Here is a 23,566-nt window from a genome sequence, read left to right as displayed (position 1 = left end):
CTCGCTGCCTGCACAGCGCTCCCGGCTGCTCCCAGTCCCCCCAGCCCAGCCAGTGGGGCTGGAGGAACCTCCACCTTGTGTATCCTTATGCCACAGGGGTTAATTCAGGTGCTGCAGCGAGTCAGTGCTGTCGCCCCGGAGCTTCTGTTCTCCAGCTGAACAGCCCAGCTCTCTCACCTGTCCCCAGCAGAGCTGTTCCAGCCTCGGGTCATTCCTGTGGCTCCTCTGGCCCCTCTCCAGCAGTTCCATGTGTGTCTGTGCTGAGAACCCAGAGCTGGACCAGCACTGCAGGGGGGTCTCAGCAGAATGGGGCAAAGGGGCAGGATCCCCCAAAACCTGCTGCCCATGGGGCCGGGGATGCAGCCCAGGGTGCGATCGGCCTTTGGGCTGTGAATGCACACGGCAGTTCATGGCCGATCTTTCCAGTGACGGAGCACCGGTGACCCCTAAAACGAGCCTGAGCAGCACAGCTCCCTCTCACCTCCCTGCCAGCACCACAGCGGCCACAAGCCAGATGTGAGACACAGCTGGGAGGTGCTGCTCCCAGCAAAGCCCTCCCCAGGCCAGCTCATAGCCCAGCTGCTCACAACACCTTGGAAAGCCGCATGTGAGGGTGTCCCTGCCCCCGGGGTGCAGCCCCAGGACAGCACCCAACCCGCAACACCCCGCGGGGCACAGAGCGGAGGGGCAGCTCCGTTTCCATCCCCAAGTCATTGCTTTGTCAATTAGAGAATTGTGCTTTACACGAACAGGTTGGACAGGCTGCAAACATCTCCTGAAAAAAAACCAAACCAAACCAACCAACCAAACAACAAAACCCCACAGTTGATTCTAGCAATATTTTTTGTTCCAAAAAGAATAGAAATTAAAAAAATTGAAAGGAAGATGGAGACGCTTTGTCCCACATCTTCTGCCTCGAAATCATGTGAGATTCATTTTTTCAGTTCAGAACAAAGAAATACATTTCGGAAGGAGCAGATGTTTAAGGATGGGAGAACCACTTCTATAAGCCACATTACATGTTTCATGCTAAAGGAAACTAACTCCAAATCATTCCACTCGGGGATTTAAGTAGCAGGGATCGTAGAGCAGGCTGTGTAGAAAGGGCAGCACCACATCCACACAACAAGCACATCGCAGCAGCTCGAGGGAACTCCCTGGAGAGACGCGGGCGGCGGAACCAAAGCAGCTGCAGCGTCCCCAGCAGCCCCGCTCGGCACCGGCGACGCCAAACCTGCCACGGGGACGGACAATGAACCCACCGCCAACGCAAAAGCCCCAAAGTTGTTTTCTTCCTTTTCCGTGCTATTCATTCAGAGGAAAAACTAAGGAGTGTGTTGTCAGCACAGAGAGGTTTTCAGTGCATCGTGTCCCCCAGGGAAGGGGATGAGGTCTCGAAGTTCTCTTAATTAGCCAAGAATCGGGTGAAGTGCATGGAAGGAGCAACTCACGCCGCTCAGTGTGCACGACAGGCTCACCGAGGGTTTGCACTGTGATTAACCGCGTTCCAAACAGCCCCCCCGCCCGGCTGCTCCCGCTTTGCTCCATTTACCGCAGCAGCAGCTGGGAAACCCTCGCTCGGCAGCTCGTGCTGCGGAGACAGGATTCCAGTGGCCATTGAAAGGGGATTAAATCGCCCCCCCGTTGCCCTGCCATGGGCTGCTTGTTCTTGGGGTGAACCTCCCACAGAAATGCCACGTGCGGGGGGTCTCCCCCGCCCCGTATCCCTACAGATAACGCAGAGAGCTGACAGCGAGCAGCTGAGCCCCTCTGCAACCCACGCTCTGCTGAGCGCTGCACCGAGACGGCCGTGCTGGGAAAGCAGACCCGCTCGCGCCTGGGAGCATATGGAGTAATTACATCCCTGAGCCGGGGCTGCGGTGTGGGCAGAACATATTGCTCTCGGGTTTGAACTCGGCTTCAGCAGCTCCCGGAATGATTTGATTGATATGGAAGGTGTAAATTTCCTCTCTCCAGGCCCAGGCAGCTGCTGGTATTTCACGTCCTGAGTTTATTTCTGTACCCATCACGCCTTTATCTGATATTGATGTCGCTGCGGAAATGCTAATGGACGGCACTGGGCTGTATATCTCGGCTGGAAATAGCACGAAGAAGAGACAAACTCATCTCTCTTACTCAGAGAGCATCAGGCACTGCTTTAACAACAGCCCAAATACAATCAATTCTGCATCCCAGCCCCAGTAACACGTTCCTTCCCCTTTGCTCAGCGAAGGAGGACCCTGAATACAGTTCATGCTTTGCTGAGCTGCTCCCACACCAGCCAGTGCCACAATAACCCCCAAGTACCCTCAGCTGCTTCACAACTCTCTCAAATCCACCAGTTTCACGGTTTTTGGGGAAATGGATTTCTTATGATGGTACCCAGTCCCATCCACACTGCATACTGAGCTGGGGAAGAGCTGCTGGAGACCTGGCAGCCTGGAAAGGGCTGTTTGCTCTGGAAAAACGGGCTGTGGGTTTGGGGGAGTGTTGGTGTGGGCAGCATTTCATCTGGGTCCATGAGGCACAGGGTTATCTACCTGCAAGAATTACATGCACATCCCACTCACATGAGGGGGTTCCTCCAGACAGACCCCCCAGCAAACCCCCTCCTGCCCACTGCAGGGAGCCTTTGCCCCAAGGAGCAAACCCAGCAGCATCCAGAGCTGCTGTAAATTGTCCCCACAGAACCTCCTACACTAACAAGTGGCTCTTTACAAGAAAAGTAAAGAAGTTCTGTGTTGCTGGGGTGAAACACGGCCCTGCCGTGCTGCCCATGCGAGCAGGCTGCTCCCCGAGCAGCATGTCCCCAGGACGCAGGCTGGGGACAGGGCATCAACAACAAGGTCTCTTCTTCTTCCAGCCCCTGGGTGATACACTCGAACCCTCAAGGATTCAAGGTGTCCTGGTTCTCTCCTTGCCTCAGCACCAGCTGGATGTGTAGAGGACACTCGGGCAATGTCCCCCCTGCTCGCCCTGGCACTCGTGCAAGAAGCTGCCAGGGACATGGGCACTGTGGGGCTGCCGCAGCCAGCACGGGAGGAGGGATCGGTCCCAAAGAAAGAGCCGATCCGACTCAAATAGTCCCTGATGTAACAGCCCCCACGTCAGAGCCGTATCCCACAGAGCAATCAGCACTGCGGCCCCGTGCTGCTGACGACAGCCGCCCCCCGCCCGCCTGGCTCAGCGCTCTGGCCCTGCCGGCTCGCTGGCAGCAGATGGATGAGTCCAAGGGTGAATAAATTGCAGGGAAGGACGTCAGGCTTAGAGTCAGCAGAGCTGAGCAGCGAGGACACATCAGTGCTGTGGAGCAGATTGAGGTGGCTTCAGTGCAAAAGCCCCCCAGGATGGGGTGACAGTAGGTGATGTGTTCCTGTCCCGCTTGGGGTGGCTGTGCTGTCACAGCCCCTGGCAGGGCCACCTGGAACTGTGACCCAACCCCTCCATACAGCCCAGAGCCCTGGTGAGGGGCTGGAGCACAAGTGTGATGGAGCGGCTGAGGGACCTGGGGGTTCAGCTGGAGAACAGGAGCTGAGGGGAGACCTTCTGATCTCTGAACTGCCTGAAAGGAGCTTGGAGCCAGGGGGGTCGGGCTCTGCTCCCCAGGAACAAGCGCCAGGAGCAGAGGAAACGGCCTCAAGTGGCACCAGGGGAGGTTGAGGTTGGATGTGGGAACAATTTCTTCCCCAAAGGGCTGTGGGGCATTGGAACAGGCTGCCCAGGGCAGTGCTGGAGTCACCATCCCTGGAGGGCTGGACAGACGGACATGAGGTTCTCAGGGACATGGGGCAGTGCCAGAGGTGGGGGAACGGTCAGACACGATGAGCTTGAGTGTCTCTTCCAACCAAAACGATTCTGTGGTTCTATGACTCTATCAAACGGAGCCCCCAGTGCCGGCAGGCCCCTCTCTGCCCGCCTGGGACACGCTCACTCACGGGCATGGGGATCTTGGAGAGCTCTTTGCCGATGCAGTTCTTCATGATACTCCAGAGGTTAAGGCTGTAGTTGGGTTTGTCGGGGATGCGAGTCCGTCTCCTTTTCTTCGGCAGGAGATCTTTGCAAGTGGACTCATTGTAGCTGCTTTGATTTGAGCTTTCAAAGACCTGCGGAAGCAAGAGAAGGAACACAGGTCTGAGCCACGGTCACCCAGCATGACTCAACCAGACCCAAGAGCAGCAGCCACAGCTCAGGAGACATCGTGTGCACTTGTGCTGGGGAGCATCGCTGGAAGCCTCTTCTCCAGGGCATGGGGGAAATAATGGTGTAATTACCCCCCAGCACTGTCCCCCTTCCCTTAAGAGGGTATTTGGATGGCTCACAAAGCAACCAATGCTGCTCCATCCTGGAGGGACCTGGATGGAGGGTCCCACCACCCTCCTGCTTTCCTGCTCCCCTCCCCTGGTTTCTCGCCCCGGGACTGTCCCTCCCGCTCTGTCCAGCCAACTCACACTGTCCTCCAGGTTCCAGTCCTCGGGGTGGCCCTCGCTGGCCCCGCTCACGTTACTGCCCGAACGCCTGCGGGGAAGACAGAACCAGCCGGTGAATACAAGGAAGGGCAGAGAAAGGGAGGGAAGAGCCGGGGCTGGGGCAGCACAGCCAGCATCACCCAGAACATCTCCCTGCAGCACCCCAGGGGGACGGAGGCTGTGTGCGGGTGTCGGGAGGAGATGCTCAGCACAGGGTGTCCCAGACAGGGGGCACAGAGCCTCCCGTTTGCCAGCAGGCCCGGCGGTGTGACTGTGGCTCACACCACAGCTGCCGCCAGCACAGACAGACACCAGGGAGGTGTAGGAGCAGGTCAGGGCACACCAAGGCAAGGTGCTCCAGGCTTCTGCCCGCTGCTCCCCAGCATCTCCTTCTACATCCCTGCCCAGGCTCCCCTCGAGCCCACAGCAGCTGCAGGGGCAGAGAACCCAGCTTTACTGCAGCACAGGCTTGATGTCTGCCCTTCCTCGCTATGGCTGGGGCCATCCTCACCTCGCTGGCTCCATCCTCACCTCACTGGCTCCATCCTCACCTCGCTGGCTCCAGGGTGCAAGCGCAGAGGTGCGGAGGGCAGAGCAGCCTGTGTGCTGGCGGACATCGCGCAGAGGGACCCCGCAGGAGGGTACACTGCCCCCAAGCCCAGCACCATGCAGAACCTCCCTCCCCTGCTCCTCCTGCACCCACAGCAGGTTTTGCCAGGTTGTGACCTGTGGCACCAGGATGGGGGCTCGTACCTGTGGTGCTTGGGGTCTGCGGTTACAGTGATAAAAGCTGGTGCATCCTCCATGGCATCGAAATACTCCGTCTCTTCATCTTCATCACTGGCCTCTCCTTTCGCAGACTGCACACTCCCTGTCGGCACAAAGGGTTTGAGATGCTCAGTGCTGCCAGTCCCCTTTAGAACCCATCAAGCACAACTGCCCCCAGAGCCCACACTCCTCTCACTGTGTCCCCTCCAACACCGTCTCCCTTTACAGCTTGTCCCCTCCTCTCCAGCCCGCCCCACGATGAGAGGACACCGTACCAGTTTCCAGCTCTGGACAGCAAGGACGTGCCCCGGCAGCGTGTGTCCTGCTCCCCCGTCCAGGCACACGAGGCCTCCCTGCCGTGCTGGGCAGCACCTCCAGAAACGCCACCGGGCTGCCGGAGCCAGACACGCGTGACTGCAACACCCAACCACGACTAAGGCAGCTGCCACCCAGCACCGCCCCGGCTGCCGGGAAACCCGTCAGGATGAAAGCAGGAAAAAACTGGCATGAGTTTCAGGTGATGCTGAGAGACTTCCCGGCTGTGGGGTTTTCCAGCCCTACACTTACAAACATTTTTCTTCTCTCCTGTGGTGGCAAAGATCGTCACAAAACCAGGAGCAGACACGAACTGCGGTGACTTTTGAGACCCACTGCAGCTCCACAGAACCACTGAATCATTTTGGTTGAGAGAGACCCTCAGGATCATGGAGTCCAACCATTCCCCCACCCCTGGCACTGCCCCATGTCCTGAGAACCTCATGTCCGTCTGTCCAGCCCTCCAGGGATGGTGACTCCAGCACTGCCCTGGGCAGCCTGTTCCAATGCCCCACAGCCCTTTGGGGAAGAAATTGTTCCCACATCCAACCTCAACCTCCCCTGGCGCAACTTGAGGCCGTTTCCTCTGCTCCTGGCGCTTGTTCCTGGGGAGCAGAGCCCGACCCCCCTGGCTCCAAGCTCCTTTCAGGCAGTTCAGAGATCAGAAGGTCACCCCTCAGCTCCTGTTCTCCAGGGTAAGTCCCCAAGCAAGGAGCAGCAGGGCAATTAGGAATAATTATGGCATAATGGGATGCGTTAAAAAGAGGTCATGGGCATGCAGGGCATTGCCTTGCGCATCCTTCCCATCCCTGCTGACTCGCTGGGGACACCCAGCAGCAAGTCCCCATCCGTGTGGGGTTCCCGCAGGACCCTGTCCCTGTGCCTGCCGGCACTCACCCTTGGCGGTGCTGGCGATGCCGGTGCTGGCGGCGGACAGGCCGGGCGCCCCGCGGCAGGCGCGCTCCAAGCTGTTGTGCTGCTTGGCTAACTGCTCGATGGTCTCCTCCAGCCGGATCCGCTGCTCCCGCTCATGCTGCAGCGCCCGCTGCCATTTTCGGCTGTGGGTTTCGGCCAAATCCAGGAAATCGCGGCAAGCCTGGAGGGGAGGGAGGGACACGTCAGCATCTGGCATGGCCCATCATGGAGCCAGCGCTGGCACACGGTGACGCCAGAGCTGACTCCCCACCACAGCCCTCCTCCTCGCCCAGGACCCCGGTTTTGTAAATCGCAATCCCAGAGCTCTGCGTGATGCCCCATATCCACGGGGCTAAACTCAGTTCATCCCAACCTGAATCATGCTGAGGAGACGGCTGCAAGGCAGACAATGGCCCGGGGACCACAGAGCCACCGCGATGTCCCCCAGCAGCCCGGCTCACCGTGCCCCAGCCCCGCAGCCCGTTCCTGTCCCGGGCCCATCGCTGCGCCCGGCCGGGCTCACACACACCCCGGGCAGGCCCAGCCCTTCACACACACCATGAGATTCTGAGCAGCATCCCCAGAGCTGTGAACGTGGAGGAGCCAGACAGGCCCATGGAGCCATCCACACGGACACGGGCAGCTGGGAGCCCTGTGCCCCACGGCAGCAGAGCAGGAGATGCCCAGTGCCCCCTGGAGCTGCACTGAGCAGCAAAGGCCCGGCCTGGCCCCCGCGGCACCTTCACCACGGCCTAAAGCTTCTCCTCTCCACGACGGGCACGTTTCTGGGGAACGGGACCCGGCAGGCACAGGGACACACGCACACACACAGCCCACGGGAAGGAAATTGTTGCCCTGAGGGTGGTGAGAGCCTGGCCCAGGTTGGCCAGAGAGGTGGTGGCTGAACCATCCCTGGAGACATCCCAGGCCAGGCTGGACGGGGCTCTGAGCACCCTGAGCTGGTGCAGATGTCCCTGTCATGGCAGGGGGGGCACTGGGGAGCTGGGGAGGGCCCTTCAGCACAAACCATCTGTGATCCTAAGGAGGGCTCACAGGATGCACCAAGCGATGCTTTGCAGGATGCACAGTGCCCCTGTCCTGTGCCGCGGGGCAGGGGACAGCAGGGTCGCCATGACCCAGGCTGACAGGAGAACCCTTTGGTGGCACCAGTCACCACCACAGTCCCTTGTGTTCCCCTCACATCACCAGGATCACAGGCATCGCCCAGCCCGGCCGTGCCGGACACCAGTGGGACAATTCCAGGCGCAGGACATGACCCCCGCTTGGGGACAAGACACCCCCATGAGCTGCCGTTCTGTTGTCTGATGAGGGACAGGCAGCCCCCGGAGCTCTATTTTTAGGTTATTTTTCATATTAGACTGAAACACAGAGTCCCCCCAGCTTCACCACTTCTTTTGCAACCAACCTCCTGCTGCTCCCCGGCTGGGACACACTGAACTTCTTACATTTAAAGGCAGGAAAAGACGATTTTTATGGAAATTCTATGGGAGTTTGGGGGCAGGCTGGCAACTTGCAGGCAATTTAACTCTGCTTGTGCTTCGGCCAGCTCCGACTCAGCGCCACAGCAAGTGAGTAAAACCAACGAGTTCTGAATGTCTAACAGACTTCTAACCGTCCCCAGGACTCGGTTATTTTCTATGTTTCCATCTACTTGGATTCCACATGTGGTTCATGCAGCTCTTGGCAGGTCACTAAATTTGGGCTGAATATCGAGGTATCTCCTGGTCAAGCAAGAGGTTCAGGGCTTCAGCTTCCATAACCCAGCCTGGTTTTACCAGGATTTGTCCAATAAAAGCTTCGATTCATCCCTTCTTCATCAAACCTCTCCTTTGGATAGGAGCGGGATTTGAACCTCATCCATGGAAAGACTTTTTTCCTTTAATAACCTCAGAAATGAATCACAGAATCACAGAATCACCAGAAAAGTGACACAAAGCATCAGGTTTTCATATTTTAGGTGAAGAAGCACAAAGCAGATGGATTGAGTACCCCAGGATAAGACAGCAAACTGCAGGGGGGCACACGTGCCTTTGGTGACATCTTGACACCGTCACGTCCCCCGGTCTCACCACCAGGAGCCTCCGCTCACAGGAAGAGGCAGGAACCGAATAGCTCAGATACACGAAGTGCAAACACGAGTTTGGGTCTGTGATTTGGAAAAAAAAGTAATGATCAGTGTACCCATCATCTTGAAGAAGATGTTTGGCTTTGTTCTCACCTCTGCTCCCCCTGGCTTCCCAACACCCTCAGTGCGGAAGGACCAGACTCCACACTCGTGTCATTATGATTATCAATACCTCCATCCCCAAGGGCTCCCGCCTGCTCTCTCTGCACAGATGCCAGTCCACAGCTGGATTCCTGCGGGATCAGTCCCAGCATTGAACTGTGCAGAGTGAATTCAAACCCACAGACCACACTATCACAAACCTGCTGTGTTCTCCAGTGTGGTCACATCCCAAGGGCGGGATGCAGCGTCATTAAGGCTCTAATGAGAGGCAATCAAAGCAATCAAGGCAATCACATGCAGTTTTACTAGGCAGAAATCTCAGAGTGGCTGGGCTGCAGGAGCTCTGCAGATCCCAGCCCAGCCCTGCTCACGCAGGGTCACAGAGCAGATCACACAGGATCCCAGGGGGTTTGAATGTCTCAGAGCAGGAGACTCCACACCCGCTCTGGGCAGCCTGGGCCAGGCTCTGGCACCTCCCAGCAAACAAGTTTCTGCTCGTGTTCACATGGAGCCTCCTGTGTTTCAGTCTGTGCCCGTTGCCCCTCACCCTGGCGTTGGGCACCATGAACAGAGTCTGGTCCATCCTCTGACACCCACCCTGAGCTATTGATCCATTGATCAGATCCCTCTCAGCTTCTCTTCTCCAGCTCAGCAGCCCCAGCTCTCTCAGTCTCCTCATCACAAAGATGCTCCAGCCAAAATAATAAGTCAGTCAAAGACCGTTTGCAAGCTCTGAACAGGGGTTTGTGCTACGGCATCAGCTACTCAGCCACGGGAATTCCAGCTGTGGCCACCAGTGACACCAGGAGCAACTCAGCGGTGCTGTCATGGCAATAGAGACACTGACCCACCCGAGCTCAGGAAATACTCCCCTGAGCACCCAGCTGCAGTGGCTGGATTGTCAGCCAGAAGAGGGGGTGCAGATCCCCCGGAGCGGGGCAGAGCCCTCTGCACGTGCTCAGCACCACGATGGGAACGCGGCTCCCGCGAGCTCGGAGCAGCCGGCATGTCCCCCCACTTTGAGCTCCTCTGGTGCAGGCAGCGAGGGCTTCGGGGCCTGGCCCCCCCGATTCCCACCTGTGGCCTTACCCTGCACCCCCAGCCCCATGGCGACACCCACACAAACCACAGACCCCATGGGGCTGCACAGACGGGCACTGGGAGATGTGAGACCAGACAGCAGGTTTTACGGGCGCTTCGCACCGCAATCTCACCTTGTGCTCCAGAATCAACTCTGTTCCTCCCCCCACCCCAAAAAGTCCCGTTGGCAGCCACCACGGCCACAAACCATCGGGCAGACCCTGCCCTGGCACCTTCATACCCAGCCTGGAGCTGAACCTCCAGCCAGTTCACATGAAGCCCTGCCCCGAGCTGGCACGCCGGCGTCTTTTATTACGCTGATGCATTGCAATAAGAGGATGAAACCGCAAGGGCAAGTAATGAGATAGCGGCCGTGACCTCCCCAGCCCAGCAAAGCTCATTATCTGCTCCCAAGGTCCCTCTCCACAGGCAGTTCGCACACAAATACCCGTTTTGGCACCGCTCGCTGGCACTGAGGATGGAAATTGCCGGCTGTCCCTGGTTTAGGGGGGCTGAGCGCTTTAAAATGATGCGCTAGGACAACACCTGTCGTTATCCTGCTACAATTAAACACGGTTTGTAAGGTATAACGGTAAATTAGGGTAAATAAGGGGAAAATTAAGTAATTACAGAAGAGCCACACGAAGGCTCCAGCACATCACCAGGAGCTGGGAGCCGTGGGATGCAGAGGAGAAATCGCTCCATCAGTCAACAGAAATCAACGTCCTAAATAAAAATCACAGCAGATAAATCCTCAGTTCCTCCCATCCCAGGGCTGCAGAGGATCCACGCGGAGCGAAATCTGCACCGAAATCTGCATTTACAGCCTTATTAAAAAAACCCCATGTGACGGAGAAGCGGATGTCAGTGCTGCAGACGTTCTGCACCGAGCGCAGGAGGTTTTGGGGAGGTGACCGGGATGGTCTGCGCTGCCCCAGAGGCAGCGGCTCCTCCACGCAGCAGGTCGGGACGATGCTTGTTCCTGGCAGCATCCCACAGCTTGTGTTCCGGTGGATTTTGGGGCCAGCCGGACTGTGCGCAGGGTTTATTCCCTGTTTCCAGAAGGCGGTCAGGCCACCTTTCTGCAGCCCTTTGCTCTAATCCAGACACTGGCACGAGCGCCCTGCCCGTGCTCTGACCAAACCACCGCGCGCCACCGCGGGCGAGCGGCACGTTTGCTCGGTGGAAGGGAAGCGATGCTGAGGGTGGTAGCAGGAGAACGTCCTGCAGAAACATCCCCCAAGCCCAGCGCCCCAGCTGGCCAAGCAAATTAAAGTTCTTAGTTTGGTTTTATACCATCCACAGCCACAGTGCAGAGTTCCACGGGGATGCTCACCAGAGGTGACAGTAGCACTGAACAGGGCTCAGGGTGTATTTTTCCACCACTGTCCCTATCAACAGAGCCCATTCCTGAGCCAAAAACGTGCCCTGGACCCCCAGGCAGGGGCAGCACCACAGAACGAGCCCACGGGCTCCCCGGGGCTGCAGGGAGCAGGGCGAGCAGCTCGGACACGGCATCTCCCCAGGGAGGTCGCTATTGAGGGGAAATGAAGCCCAGCCCTTGTCGGCACTTGGCTGGCGGGTTTTCCCCGATCCCCACGGCTGGTCGTGTGGTCCACGAGGAGCCAGGGCTCACACTGAGGCAGCCTGGCCGTGCCTCAGCTCCTCCTGGCCCTGTCTGCAGGGAGCCCCGGGGCAGCCCAAGCAAATCATCCCCAGCCGAGGCTGCACACACCTTAGAATTATAGAATCGTTTCAGTTGGAAGAGTCCCTCAGGACGACTGAGTCCAACCATAACCCAACTCCAGCACTGCCCCATGTCCTGAGAACCTCATCTAAACGCCTTTTAAACCCCTCCAGGGGTGGTGACTCCAGCACTGCCCTGGGCAGCCTGTTCCAATGCCCCACAGCCCTTTGGGGAAGAAATTGTTCCCACATCCAACCTCAGCCTCCCCTGGCGCAACTTGAGGCTGTTTCCCCTTGTCGAGGTCTCCCCTCAGCTCCTGTTCCCCAGGCTGAACCTTGGCCGACGACAAACCAACACCGGTGTGTGTCACGTTACGGCGTTTGCTCGCACGTCCCCAGCTCCAGGAGGAGCCGCGCTGCCCTTTCCCCAGGACAAAGGCGCACAGGACACGGGCGCAGCCTGACGTGACGTGTTCCACAGCTGCAGCCACAGCTGTCAGCAGCAACGAAAACGCTGCTGGCTGCCGCCTGCCACCGAAGGACGGGACGTACTTCTGGTCACAGCTGCAAAAACCCAAAGATCTGCACCTTCCCCTTGGACACACCATCCTCTTCCAGCGACACCTCTCGTGTCATGCTGTCCCCAACCCCTTGAGATGCAGGATGGAGCCCCTGCACACAGTGCACCGGCGAGGCCAGCCCACTGCTCCCGGGGGAAACAAATCCTGACGGGAATCATCCACAAGGCTCCTCTGGGACCTGTCAGCCGCATCCTCTGCGCAGGGCTGGGATGGCTTTGCCACCGTTCTCAGTGACGTCCATCACCGAGATGCTTTTTCCAGCTGGCTGAGCACAACCAGCTCCCAGGGCTGTTCGGTGCCGCTGAGGAGCAACAAAATGTGGCCAGGAAAACGGTCCTGAAGGAGTGGGGAGTGACGGGAAGTGGGGAACGGGGCTGGAAAGCAGGATGTCCTGGCAGGTGTGGGTCTGGGAGATGGTGGTGAGACCCTGAGCACCGAGCAGCCGCGTGGGGAAGGGAGAGCGCAGTTCACGGAGCGTGACAGCTGGAGCAGGGGCGGCGCACCGGCGGATGCTCTCCCCGTGCTCCCCGCTGGAGCTGCAGCAAGAGCTGGGCCTGGCCGCAGGAGAAGCTCCAGAGCTGCTGCTTCAAAGCCCAGGGGTCCCAGCAGCAACCTCAGCGCAGGATGTGCCACTTCCCCCCCGCGGCTGCTCAGGGCCAGGCCCGCCGGTGACCCCACTGAGCCCCCAGCACCACACAGATGCCTACCCTGTTATTTTCCAAAATGGGCCAGGCTCTGCAGTCCCTGGGATGGGGCGTTTCCAGACGCAGCACCCAGCACCCCAATTTCTGAGTGCTCCTTTGCAAATGAAACAAGCCATGCCGTCACCCATCGCTGCCTGCAGCCTGGTTTGGCCCAGCTGCCGGCTGGCGGGGAACTGGGGATCCTGGGGAGCTCTGCGAAGCCCCCGTTAGCGCAGGGGGTGGCAGACAGCCCTGCACAGCCCGGGGCAGGATTTAACCCTTGGGCTCTTCAGCATCAGCCGCCACGCACCGTTACCAGGCGTCTGCTCACACCATGGGCATCCCAGCAAGGGCAAGCGAGTAATCGCAAAGAGGGATCTCCCCACCGCCCTCTGACTGGTTTTCTTGGATGTTTGCAAGCAAGGATTGCAAATCCGCTCTGCACAGCGCAGCACGGGGGCTCTGGCAGCCCATGCGCTGGGTTTCCGACAGCCACCATGCCTGTTTCTGCCCTAAACCTCAGCTGCTGCGACTGCAAAAGTTCTTTGAAATGCAGCTGCTGTGAAGCCCTGACATGGCACCAGCACCACAAGGATCCATCCTCGCTCATGGGGACCCACGGAGGGCACGGTGAGCCAGGAGACCCCCAGGGGACCCCAGCCCCGAGGGTCTGTCTCTTCTCGGGGCCAGACACAAGAGGCAGAGGTGCAGCTGAATGTGTCCCTTCCCCGCAGGAGAGGAAGGGTGGAGACGCAGGAGACACGCAGCTGTCCCTGCTGTCACTGCCACAGCCACCCCAGCGGTGCCCGGGACCCCCGTCTGTGCTCCAGCCGGGACCAACGGATGCTGTGGCCCCTCGACCCGCTGGGGCAGCCGAGGACTGGCCAGAGCAGGAGGCGGGGGGACCAGGTCCCAGGACAAGCTCTGACCCAGGGAAGGACAAAAACCTCCTCGTGCCCACACTCTGTCCTGCCCTCAGATGGGTTTGGCTCACTCTGCACCATGCTGGGATGATTCCCAATCCCGCTCCCCTCCTGTGCCACCGACCCTGCCGCAACGGCTCAGAAAACACGCAGGGTCTGGGTGGAAAACACCCACCAGCTGCTCGAGGGCTGTGCTCACCCCTGTCACCTCCCTGTCCTCTCCCATTTCGGGAGAAGCTGGGGCCGAAGGGCCGGGGAGGCGCCCGCTGTCCCCCCAGCTCCCACCTTACCCCAAGGGGGGCTGGGAGCAGCCGGGGGGAGCCGGAGCTCCCGCGGCACCGCTCGCACGCAGCTCAGCTCCCACCGCCACCACTGGTTGTGCCTCATCGTCCACAACAGTGACAGATTTTGCAAACCGCACAGGACAAAGACGGGTGGATGTTTCTGGTGGCAGCAATGTCCCCGCTGCGGGCGGACAGGAGCAAAGGGATGGTCCCCAGCGGTGACACCGGAGGGACACACGCAGCTCAGTCCTGGCACAGACTAAGGCGGGGGTCACGAACCCAGCTGAAATTTCAGCATCCCAGGTCATGGATCATTCATTCCTTTAATACCCCCTTCAAAGGTGAAAACAAGTGCAGTGGCCAAGCAGGAGCAACGCCTGGAAATCCAGCTTATAAAACCCTTACGGAGCGGCGGCTAAATTTAGTTACAGCTGAACCTGATCTGGGTTGGAAGCGAGACACAGCCGCAAATCCACGTTTCGCCGGCGCAGGGACACTGATCATCCTCGCAAAGGTCAGCAGGTGACAGGCTCCTTGACGAATGAACCACAAAGGAGATGCAGATCCCGAGTTGCAGAATGAAAGGAAGAGAAAAGCAATTCCCTGGTGAGGGATGTGGCTGGGGTGTTGAGGCTACACGTCTGAAGATCCAGATGTCCTCATCGTCATCTGCAGAGTTCACCCACCCACTGCTCCTCTCAGCACTAGGAAGATCATGTCATACCCCGTATCCCCACGTCATGCCCCACATCCACCCATCGCACCCCATATCCACCCATTGCACCCATATCCCTACGCTCCCCCAAGCCATCGCTGCCATGACACAGCTCCTGTGGTTCAGCAGCACCTGGATGCATGTGGGGTTCGGGGAGCACTGGAGTTTGCTCCAGTCCCACACAAGGGGCTGTTCCGACCCCAGCCAAGGCAGGACAGGGCATGGTGGTGCCGTGGGGGGGTTTGGGGAGCCACCCGCTGTCACCCATCACAGGGTCCATCACAAGGGCAGTGAGCTGCTTTTGGTGGAGAAAAAGGTGATTTCTCCCTCCCACCATACCCTGCCTGCACAAACTTTTTAGAATCATAGAACCACAGAATCATTTTGGTTGGAAAAGCCTCTCAAGATCATTGAGTCCAACCATAACCCACCCCTGTCCCTGCCCCATGTCCTGAGAACCTCATGTCCGTCTGTCCAGCCCTCCAGGGATGGTGACTCCAGCACTGCCCTGGGCAGCCTGTTCCAATGCCCCACAGCCCTTTGGGGAAGAAATTGTTCCCACATCCAACCTCAACCTCCCCTGGCGCAACTTGAGGCCGTTTCCTCTGCTCCTGGCGCTTGTTCCTGGGGAGCAGAGCCCGACCCCCCTGGCTCCAAGCTCCTTTCAGGCAGTTCAGAGATCAGAAGGTCTCCCCTCAGCTCCTGTTCTCTACCATCCTCCCCCAAGGTCTCCCCACGGCCGACCCTCCCGCATCAGGAGCAGAGGGAGCAGCAGAGGATGCTGAGCCCATCCCCAGGCACCATCACCCCGTACAGAACCCGGTCTCAGCCCTCCCGCAGCCCCACCACTGCCTCTCGACGCACACGGGACAGTGCAGTGCAGGAGGAGCCACAACCTGCCCCAGATTTTGCCACAGGGCCACAGCTGGATGGAGCCAGGGTTGGAGAGCAGCAGCCGAGATGCTCTTCCGCTCCGCAAGCAAGCTTGTTTGAAAATAGAATGGGATCATAGAATCAAAGAATCATTTTGGTTGGAAGAGGCCCTCAAGATCATCGAGTCCAACCATGGCCTAAATCTAAATCTAAACCTAAACTTAAAATAATTCAGAGGAAGGTCAGGCTAATAGGCAGTGCTGCTTGGTCACCCCTGAACGTCCCAACCGGTGCTTACCCCTCACCAATTTGCAACTCGGGCAGATCATTAGCACCTAATGACAAAAACAAGCTCCGTCCATCTGCAGTAAGGGCACAAGGTCCTGGGGAAGCCCAGCGCTACCTGCAAGCTGGTGGCAGGAGGGCCAGAGGTGGCTTCTCCTCCTCTCCGTGGCTGGAACAAGTTCTTGTAGCAGGTCCTAATCCAGCACTGGATGGTGGAGCTGTAAATCATGGTCAAGAGGAAGCACAATGACAGTGGTCAAAAAAGCATGTTTTCAGGGAAAAACACCACTGAGGCTCCTGCAAATTCCCGTGGAGGAAGAGACAAGGTGCCACCAATGTCCTGCTGGGGAGCAGGAGGTGAGACATGATGCCACCAGCTCCATGGGCTGTCCCCGCGCCCGGCAGCCGCTGCCGCGATGGGCGAATTTAGCACCTTTCACACATTTGTCACGGCAAATATACCAGATTTCACAGCTTGTTGCAGACTAATAGGAACGTCGTTAACCGCCCACGGATTATTTACGCCACTGAAAAACGATCACCCGGGGTCACCCGCATCCTGCCAAGGTGGTGCCATCACATACCCACGGGCAGCTCTGGCTCCTCAGCGGGAGCAAACAGTCAAAATTAGATACAAGGAACAAAGAGACGAGGTTAGTTTGAAGTGTAAATGGCCACATGGAAGCATGCCAGATTTCTGCCCATGGGTGTGAAGCACAGGGGTGACAACCTCTGGGGACGTCCCAGCAAGGCCGAGCGCTTCAATGCTGACGGATGCTGAGGAGCACGCTCAGACCTGCGGTCCCACCTGCCCCGAGCATCCCAGAGGAACAGCCCTGCAAATCCAGCCTTTGGGGAGCAAAAACCCTACCAGGGAAGTGTCCTGTTCAGGGCAGCGACGTTGTTCTGTGAACACCACCTCCTATGCTCAACCAGCCCCTTCCTTTGCCTGCATGGGACAAGGACCACTCCACCGCCCAGGAGTGACATGAGAGAAAGCAAGTGCCAGATGCGTTCAATCATCTCTTTTTCAGCGGTGAATTATACAGCAGGAGCCATCACTCCATTCATCAGTGGAAAGAGTGCACTGAATTGCATCAGGCGCCTGGTGCCTCAGAGATAAGCGCTCCCGTCCTTCCCAAACCCTGTGACACACCTGGGCTGCAGAACACTCTGTGAACAGCCCCCGAGGGAAGGGCGAGCGCTGGTCCCCCTCTTGGCTCTGAACACACTCATGTCGTGTGAAAATGAGCTGTTTGGATTGAGAGCACCGAGACACGCGGAGCGTTCGCACCGTCAGAGGGTTGACTTGCCCTTCCCCCTGCACCAAAATACTCTGAGCACAAAGCAAAAGGGAAAATACGAGGACGGAGCCGGCCTGAATCCCAAATCATCTCACACAGAGTCGGATCACAACGAGACGTGGTTTTGGGTGCAGTCATGACAGCGAGGGTACCCGGTGGCCCAGGGCTGGGCTGGGGGGACGTCACCAGAAGCAGCAGCGCACGGAAACGTCGATCAGCACCAACTGCTTAAATAACGGCAAATCTGCCCCAAACCCTTGGAGTGACCCTCAGCCGGGTCACGAGCATCCCAGCTTTCTGAAGGATGTGGGGACACCAAGGGCTGCTGCCCCCCAGGGGCTGGGGGCAAGAGGACAGTGCCGGGCTGAGCCACACACCATGAAAAAATAAGTGGCATTGCATAAAAACATGAGAGGACAGCAGGTGGGAGCTCGACGCCAAAAATCACTCCATTCCCCATTGCTTTTCTTTTCATGCTTCTGAGTGTTACCTTGGAAGGAGCTTCACATCCAGGCAAAGTGGGGGCTACAGAAATATACGGACATGGAAAAGCTCCAAACGGGGTGGGGAGGACACAGGAGCAGAGCTGGTTCCACCAGCCCTTGGTGACCTCCCAGCAAGAGCCCCAGCGCTCACCACGGTCACCGACGGTCCCAGCCCAGGTGGCACCTTGTGCCCCAGTGGTGCCCGTTTCTCTCAGGGGACTGGGGGTTCCCTGAGAGCCAGAGATGCCCAAGGTGGAGATGTCTACACTTGGGTGGGAGTCAGACCTCGTTTCATGGTTCTGTCTCTGGAAGTTTTATTACCTTATGGGCACCGCATCATAAGGAGGACAGTGAGGTACTAGAGAGAGAGCAGAGGAGAGGACGGAGCTGGTGAGGGGCTGGAGCACAAGTGTGATGGAGCGGCTGAGGGACCTCGGGGTTCAGCTGGAGAACAGGAGCTGAGGGGAGACCTTCTGATCTCTCAACTGCCTGAAAGGAGCTTGGAGCCAGGGGGGTCGGGCTCTGCTCCCCAGGAACAAGCGCCAGGAGCAGAGGAAACGGCCTCAAGTGGCACCAGGGGAGGTTGAGGTTGGATGTGGGAACAATTTCTTCCCCAAAGGGCTGTGGGGCATTGGAACAGGCTGCCCAGGGCAGTGCTGGAGTCACCATCCCTGGAGGGCTGGACAGACGGACATGAGGTTCTCAGGACATGGGGCAGTGCCAGGGGTGGGGGAATGGTTGGACTTGATTATCCTGAGTGTCTCTTCCAACTGAAACAGTTCTATGATTCTATGACCATGTTATTTTGGGCCATCTGCCTAAACACCACAAAGACCCTGGTGTTCCCCACCATGACGTGGGCTCAGCACCACGTAACCACCCAAAGACACCTCACACGGGGTGTATCTGCCCACAGAGGACCTCACTGCGGGTCTGAAGCAGCAGTGGAGTCCAGAACAGCGCTGGCAGGACAGACAGACTCACCTGCAGCCTCACGGACGCGTGATCCCCGCACGCAATGAAGGGAGGATTAGTGTGAAACAGCAGCAAATCCGCCCGCCCGGCTGTGTTAACAGGCTCTAATCCCGCCCTCCTGCAGCCTTTATGTAGCTACTGAGCCTGGAATCATCACGTACAGAATCATCGCGTATAGTATCATCCTGTACTTGGTACCGTAAAAGGCATTTTCACCGCGATGAAGCAGAACAAGCCCACTCTGCCCACAGGTTACAGCCCAAGGCGGTGTCACCTGCAGCTGTGGCCTGGGGAGACGCAGGGTTTGGTTTCCAAAGTATTGCTCGCTGCTGCAAAACCAACATTTGTTGGATGTTTCAGCGTGCCGGCAGCGCTGCCCCTTGCACCCAAACCTCGCTGTGCCAGAGGGTTTGCCACGGCACCGCAGCGTGTGCCGGGACTGGTACAGAAGATGCACGAGGAGCTGAGGTTTCATGCTGGGACCTCCTGCTGGCAAGAGGTTGGTGCAGCATCGTGCCCTCGCAGGGTTTTGCTGCTCTCCTTCAGCAACGCTCACATCTTCGGCTCTTCCTTCTGATGTTCTCACCCACTTGGTCAGCATCGGGGCTTCTCCACTGCCGCAGGGGCCAAAATTCACCCTCCTGGGAAGCTGCCACCATCAGCTCCTCCCCGTCCGGGAGGTACCTCCAGGCACCCGCTGCAGCTTCTTCCTCCCTCTTCACTTGCCCAAACCACCACAAACCACGGCGGCAGCGCGGGGACCCCCGAGGGTCTGAGAGCAGGGAGCCCACACCCCAGAGCGGCCGGCCTGCGCTCTGTGTGGCTGACGCTGGCTCTGGCGTGCTCCCGTGGCTCCGTCCTGCAAACAGCTCTCACCAACAGATCTGCTGCAGCTCCCGCTGGCTTCTGCTCTGCTCTGTCCGACGGAGCAACCCCCAGGCCAGAGGAGCATCTGTCCCCAGCCGAGGGCGGGTGGCTGCGGTGGCAGCGAGCAGCTGGCACTGCTCGCAGGCAGCTCCCACCCCGGAGCTGGAGGAAGCTGCTCGGGTTGGTACCTCGGTTCCAACCTCGTGCGATGCCTTTGCAAAGCGCTCTGCTGTACAAGGTGCTGCAGGAGCAGCAGTTGCTGTCAGCAGCTCGTCCGAGCCCCCGTCCCACCCCAGTGCTGTGGCTCCTTCCTGGTAAATCCACAGGACAGCAGCACTGCATTTGCAGCACCTTCTCCTGTGACAGACGCTGGAGGAAGGAGATGGAGAGAAGCATTTTGGTGCATCAGCCTGGGCGAGAGGCGAACACAACCCGTGTGATACCAGCAGCATAGCCACAGAAGGGATCAGCCTGGGGATGTGTTGCTGTTTTGGCCGTCACGTCCCCATCCTGCCCCACAGAGACAAAAACCACCAGGCACAGACACGTGGTGGCTGCCAGAGGGTGACAGAGAGTGTTGCCCTCTTCTCACAAGCAGCAAGTGATAGGACAAGAGGAAACGGCCTCAAGTCGCACCAAGGGAGGTTGAGGTTGGATCTGGGAACAATTTCTTCCCCAAAGGGCTGTGGGGCATTGGAACAGGCTGCCCAGGGCAGTGCTGGAATCACCATCCCTGGAGGGGTTTAAAAGCATTTAGACGAGGTTCTTAGGGATATGGTTTTGTGCTAGAGTTGGGTTATGGTTGGACTTGATGATCCTGAGGGTCTCTTCCAGCTGAAATGATTCTATGGTTGTCTGAGATGATCCTATGAGCGGGGGGCGGGCAGGGCTCACCGGGTCCCGCTGTGTGTGGCAGCAGAGGCGACGCCGGCCGGGCTGTGCGGTTCAGCGGTGCTGATGATGAACACTGGGCGTTGCTGACGGTGCAAGTCCCGTGTGCGCCGTGCTGAGCCCAGCGCTGCACAGCCCCGCTGATCCCCCGGCCACCCGGGCAGAAACGCTCAGAACTCTCCTCTGAAGCTGCAGTGGCAGTTATCGGTCCCAGCCAAGAAAAACGGGAGGTCAGAGCTACACGAGACATCCTCGGGTGCTGGTGACAGACGTGTCCCCCATCTTCTCGCACCAGGCTCTGAGGGAGCCCCAGCACAGAGCCTGAAGCCTCCTGAGGGTCAGATGAACACACCAAGGAGGAGGAGGAGGTGAGAAGGGCCCAGGCACGGTGAGGATGAAGCAATCTGCGTGCAGGAGCACCTGCTGAAAGCCCCAGCCAGCACAGTAGCCCCACAGACACGCGTGAGCTCTGAGCACCCACACATGGTATCATTTGGCTGGAAGGAGCCAGCAGCCATGGGGAATGATGCCGATGAGGATGAGGGGAGCTGGAGAAAGGCACCGCCTGTCTGGACAGATCTGATCAGAGATACCCTCACATTTCTACGTTAAAAAAGCAACAGTGATGCTCAGAGAAAGCTGCAGCAGCTCCGAGCGCAGGTTCTGGCTCCGCATCTCCGCTCCCCCGCATCCCAGCCCAGCTCCAGCAGCCGAATGGGACGGATCCCAGAGTGTCACCCACCCCGCCACCTCCCCCAGGAACAGCACAGCACCCACCAGTTATCTGTCATCAGCGCAGCGCATCCACAGCAGAACCGCCCAGGACACGCAGACCTCTGGCTGCAGCTTTCTCGTCCAGCAAGGATTAGGGTTGGGTTAAAGATTTAATCCCAAAGCCGGGGGTTTTCTGGGTTGGTGACACGGTTTTCAATGCGTTGATCAGTGCGCGTCATTAGCGCAGCACAAATAATGAACACAGGCTGCGTTACGGCACGGGCATGCAAAAATGGGCCCCTCCCGCGCGATCACCATCGCAATAGTCACAGGGAGGAGAAGCTGTCCCGCCGCGGGGTTTGCTCCCATTTTAGGCAGCAGAGCATCTGCTTGGGGCCACCAAAGGTGGCTGAGGCCATCCCTGCCGCTAACCCAGCACATGCAGGGGCTGGAGACAGCACTGACTCGCTGCAGCGCCTGAATTAACCCCTGTGGCATAAGGATACACAAGGTGGAGGTTCCTCCAGCCCCACTGGCTGGGCTGGGGGGACTGGGAGCAGCCGGGAGCGCTGTGCAGGCAGCGAGGCCGGGTCCATCGTCCATCCTGTGTGACAATGGGCTTGGGGACCCTGAGGGTTGGCACTGTGCACCTGCTGGGGACCCGGCCAGGTCCCAGCACCAGCACCCGGACCACACAGTCACCCTGTGTCTGACCCGGGGAGGAGACTCTGCTTCCTACCAGCACACACGAGCACATACGGTGGTTAACCTGTCACTGACACAGGGGGTTCAGAGGAGGCCACCAAGATGCTCAGAGGGCTGGAACAGCTCTGCTGGGGACAGGCTGAGAGAGTTGGGGTGTTCAGCTGGAGAAGAGAAGCTCCAAGAAAACCTTATTGCAGCTTTTCTGGACCTAAAAGGAGCCCATAAGAAAGATGGGGACAGACTTTTGAGCAGGGCCTGTTGTGATAGGACAAGGGGTGATGGTTTTAAACTAAAGGAGGGAGATTGAGGCTGGACATGAGGAAGAAATTGTTGGCCTGAGGGTGGTGAGAGCCTGGCCCAGGTTGGGCAGAGAGGTGGTGGCTGAACCATCCCTGGAGACATCCCAGGCCAGGCTGGACGGGGCTCTGAGCACCCTGAGCTGGTGCAGATGCCCCTGCTCATGGCAGGGGGGGCACTGGGGGGCTGGGAAGGTCCCTTCAACACAAACTGTTCTGTGATTCTATGATAAAATAAATCATTAGAAACTACACCTTGGACTGGGGCTGCTCCAGGGAACCTGATGCTGCTCAGAGCACACACTCAATATCAGTCCAGTTTAATATGGAAACAATTTTACAGGTAGGGATTAATCACAGCAGCATCCCCACAGGGCAGAGGAGGCTCAGCCCTTCACAAAAACAGTCGTGACGTGGGACACGGGACAGCACAGGAGCCGCTCTGGGGAAGTGACGCACACCGTGCGCCGAGGCGGCTCACCCCAGCACAGGGGGTCTCCAGGAGGTCTCCAAACAAACGCAGTGAGCAGCTGTGACGCTCTGCTCCAGCGCTCAGACCCTGCACAATCCGCCGGCGGTGCCCCCCGTGCAGAAGTCGCTCCACGTCCCCAGGAGCGATGACAGGAGAGTTCGCTGCCCCTCCAGCCCCGGTGTGGGGCACGAGGCTGCCCCATAACCGCAGCTGAGCCGAGCGCGGCCCCGGCAGCTCCGTGGGGAGAAACACGGCCGGGGCGGGAGGATCAGCTCGGGGAGGCTGAACCGAACAGCCCATGGCTGCCGCCCCCACGGGAGAGGCAGCACATGCTGTTATCGATCTCACTCCTGGCTCCAGCCCTGTGCATCACACACTTAAAACCCCTCCGTGTGGGCTCAGAGGGCTGAAGGATGCTGTGTCAGGGTGTCGGGGGGGTGCTGGTGCTCTGGACGGGTTTGTTCCTGTGGGAAAGGGAAAACCCCGTGGAGAGGTCACAGTCTGCCCCAGAGCGGGTGCTGGTGTCCCCCGCGCGACGTGCTGGGGCGGCCACCAGCGTGGTGGCCTCTCGGAGGGCAGACACAGAGTCCCTGGGACCGTCTGCTGCACAGCAGCTCACACAGGGCTCCGTCCCCATGAAATCTGGCCCCCCAGCACCCCAGCCCAGCCCCACCACCTCCTCCTCACCTGGCAGAGCCTTCGTCCCCCTCTGCTCCTCACAAACCTCGAGGAGAAGCACAAACCAACGCAGCAGCAACACCAGGCCCAGCCCCGGCCCCGCTGCTCTCGGTGCCCGTGGCCCCTAAGGAAGCACAAAGAAGAGCGCAGCTGCTGCTCGCTCACACTCGGCCGCTCCCGAGCCGCGCTGGAGCAAACCCCGTTCCCATTAAAACCTGTTTCCAGCAACACCCACCGCAACGTGAGCTATTCCTGACACCCAAACCAGCTTCTCAACACATTCCCACAGCCTTCCTGCCTGCTGAACCACGAGACGGGAGATTTCCCTGCTTCCTGGGCGAGTCTACGTAATTTAGC

The 23,566-nt window shown here is 58.7% G+C and overlaps 1 protein-coding gene across 2 annotated transcripts in view; it reads right to left on the bottom strand.

Annotated features, from left to right (window-relative positions):
* Nucleotides 1-23,566, bottom strand: part of OSBP2 (oxysterol binding protein 2) — a 130,797-nt gene that overhangs the window by 12,977 nt on the left and 94,254 nt on the right. For both annotated transcript variants that reach the window (XM_080355096.1, XM_080355095.1), the window contains 4 exons: nucleotides 6,447-6,645; nucleotides 5,220-5,337; nucleotides 4,449-4,515; nucleotides 3,936-4,103 (listed from right to left, as the gene is read on the bottom strand). In XM_080355096.1, coding sequence (XP_080211222.1) covers nucleotides 3,936-4,103; nucleotides 4,449-4,515; nucleotides 5,220-5,337; nucleotides 6,447-6,645 — 552 coding nt within the window. The remainder of the gene's footprint in view (nucleotides 1-3,935; nucleotides 4,104-4,448; nucleotides 4,516-5,219; nucleotides 5,338-6,446; nucleotides 6,646-23,566) is intronic.

The sequence above is a fragment of the Nesoenas mayeri genome, assembly GCF_963082525.1.
Source record: "Nesoenas mayeri genome assembly, chromosome: 17".
In the NCBI taxonomy this organism is placed as follows: domain Eukaryota; kingdom Metazoa; phylum Chordata; class Aves; order Columbiformes; family Columbidae; genus Nesoenas; species Nesoenas mayeri.
Note: the sequence above shows the minus strand (reverse complement) of the source record. Positions and strands in the feature narration are given on the sequence as shown.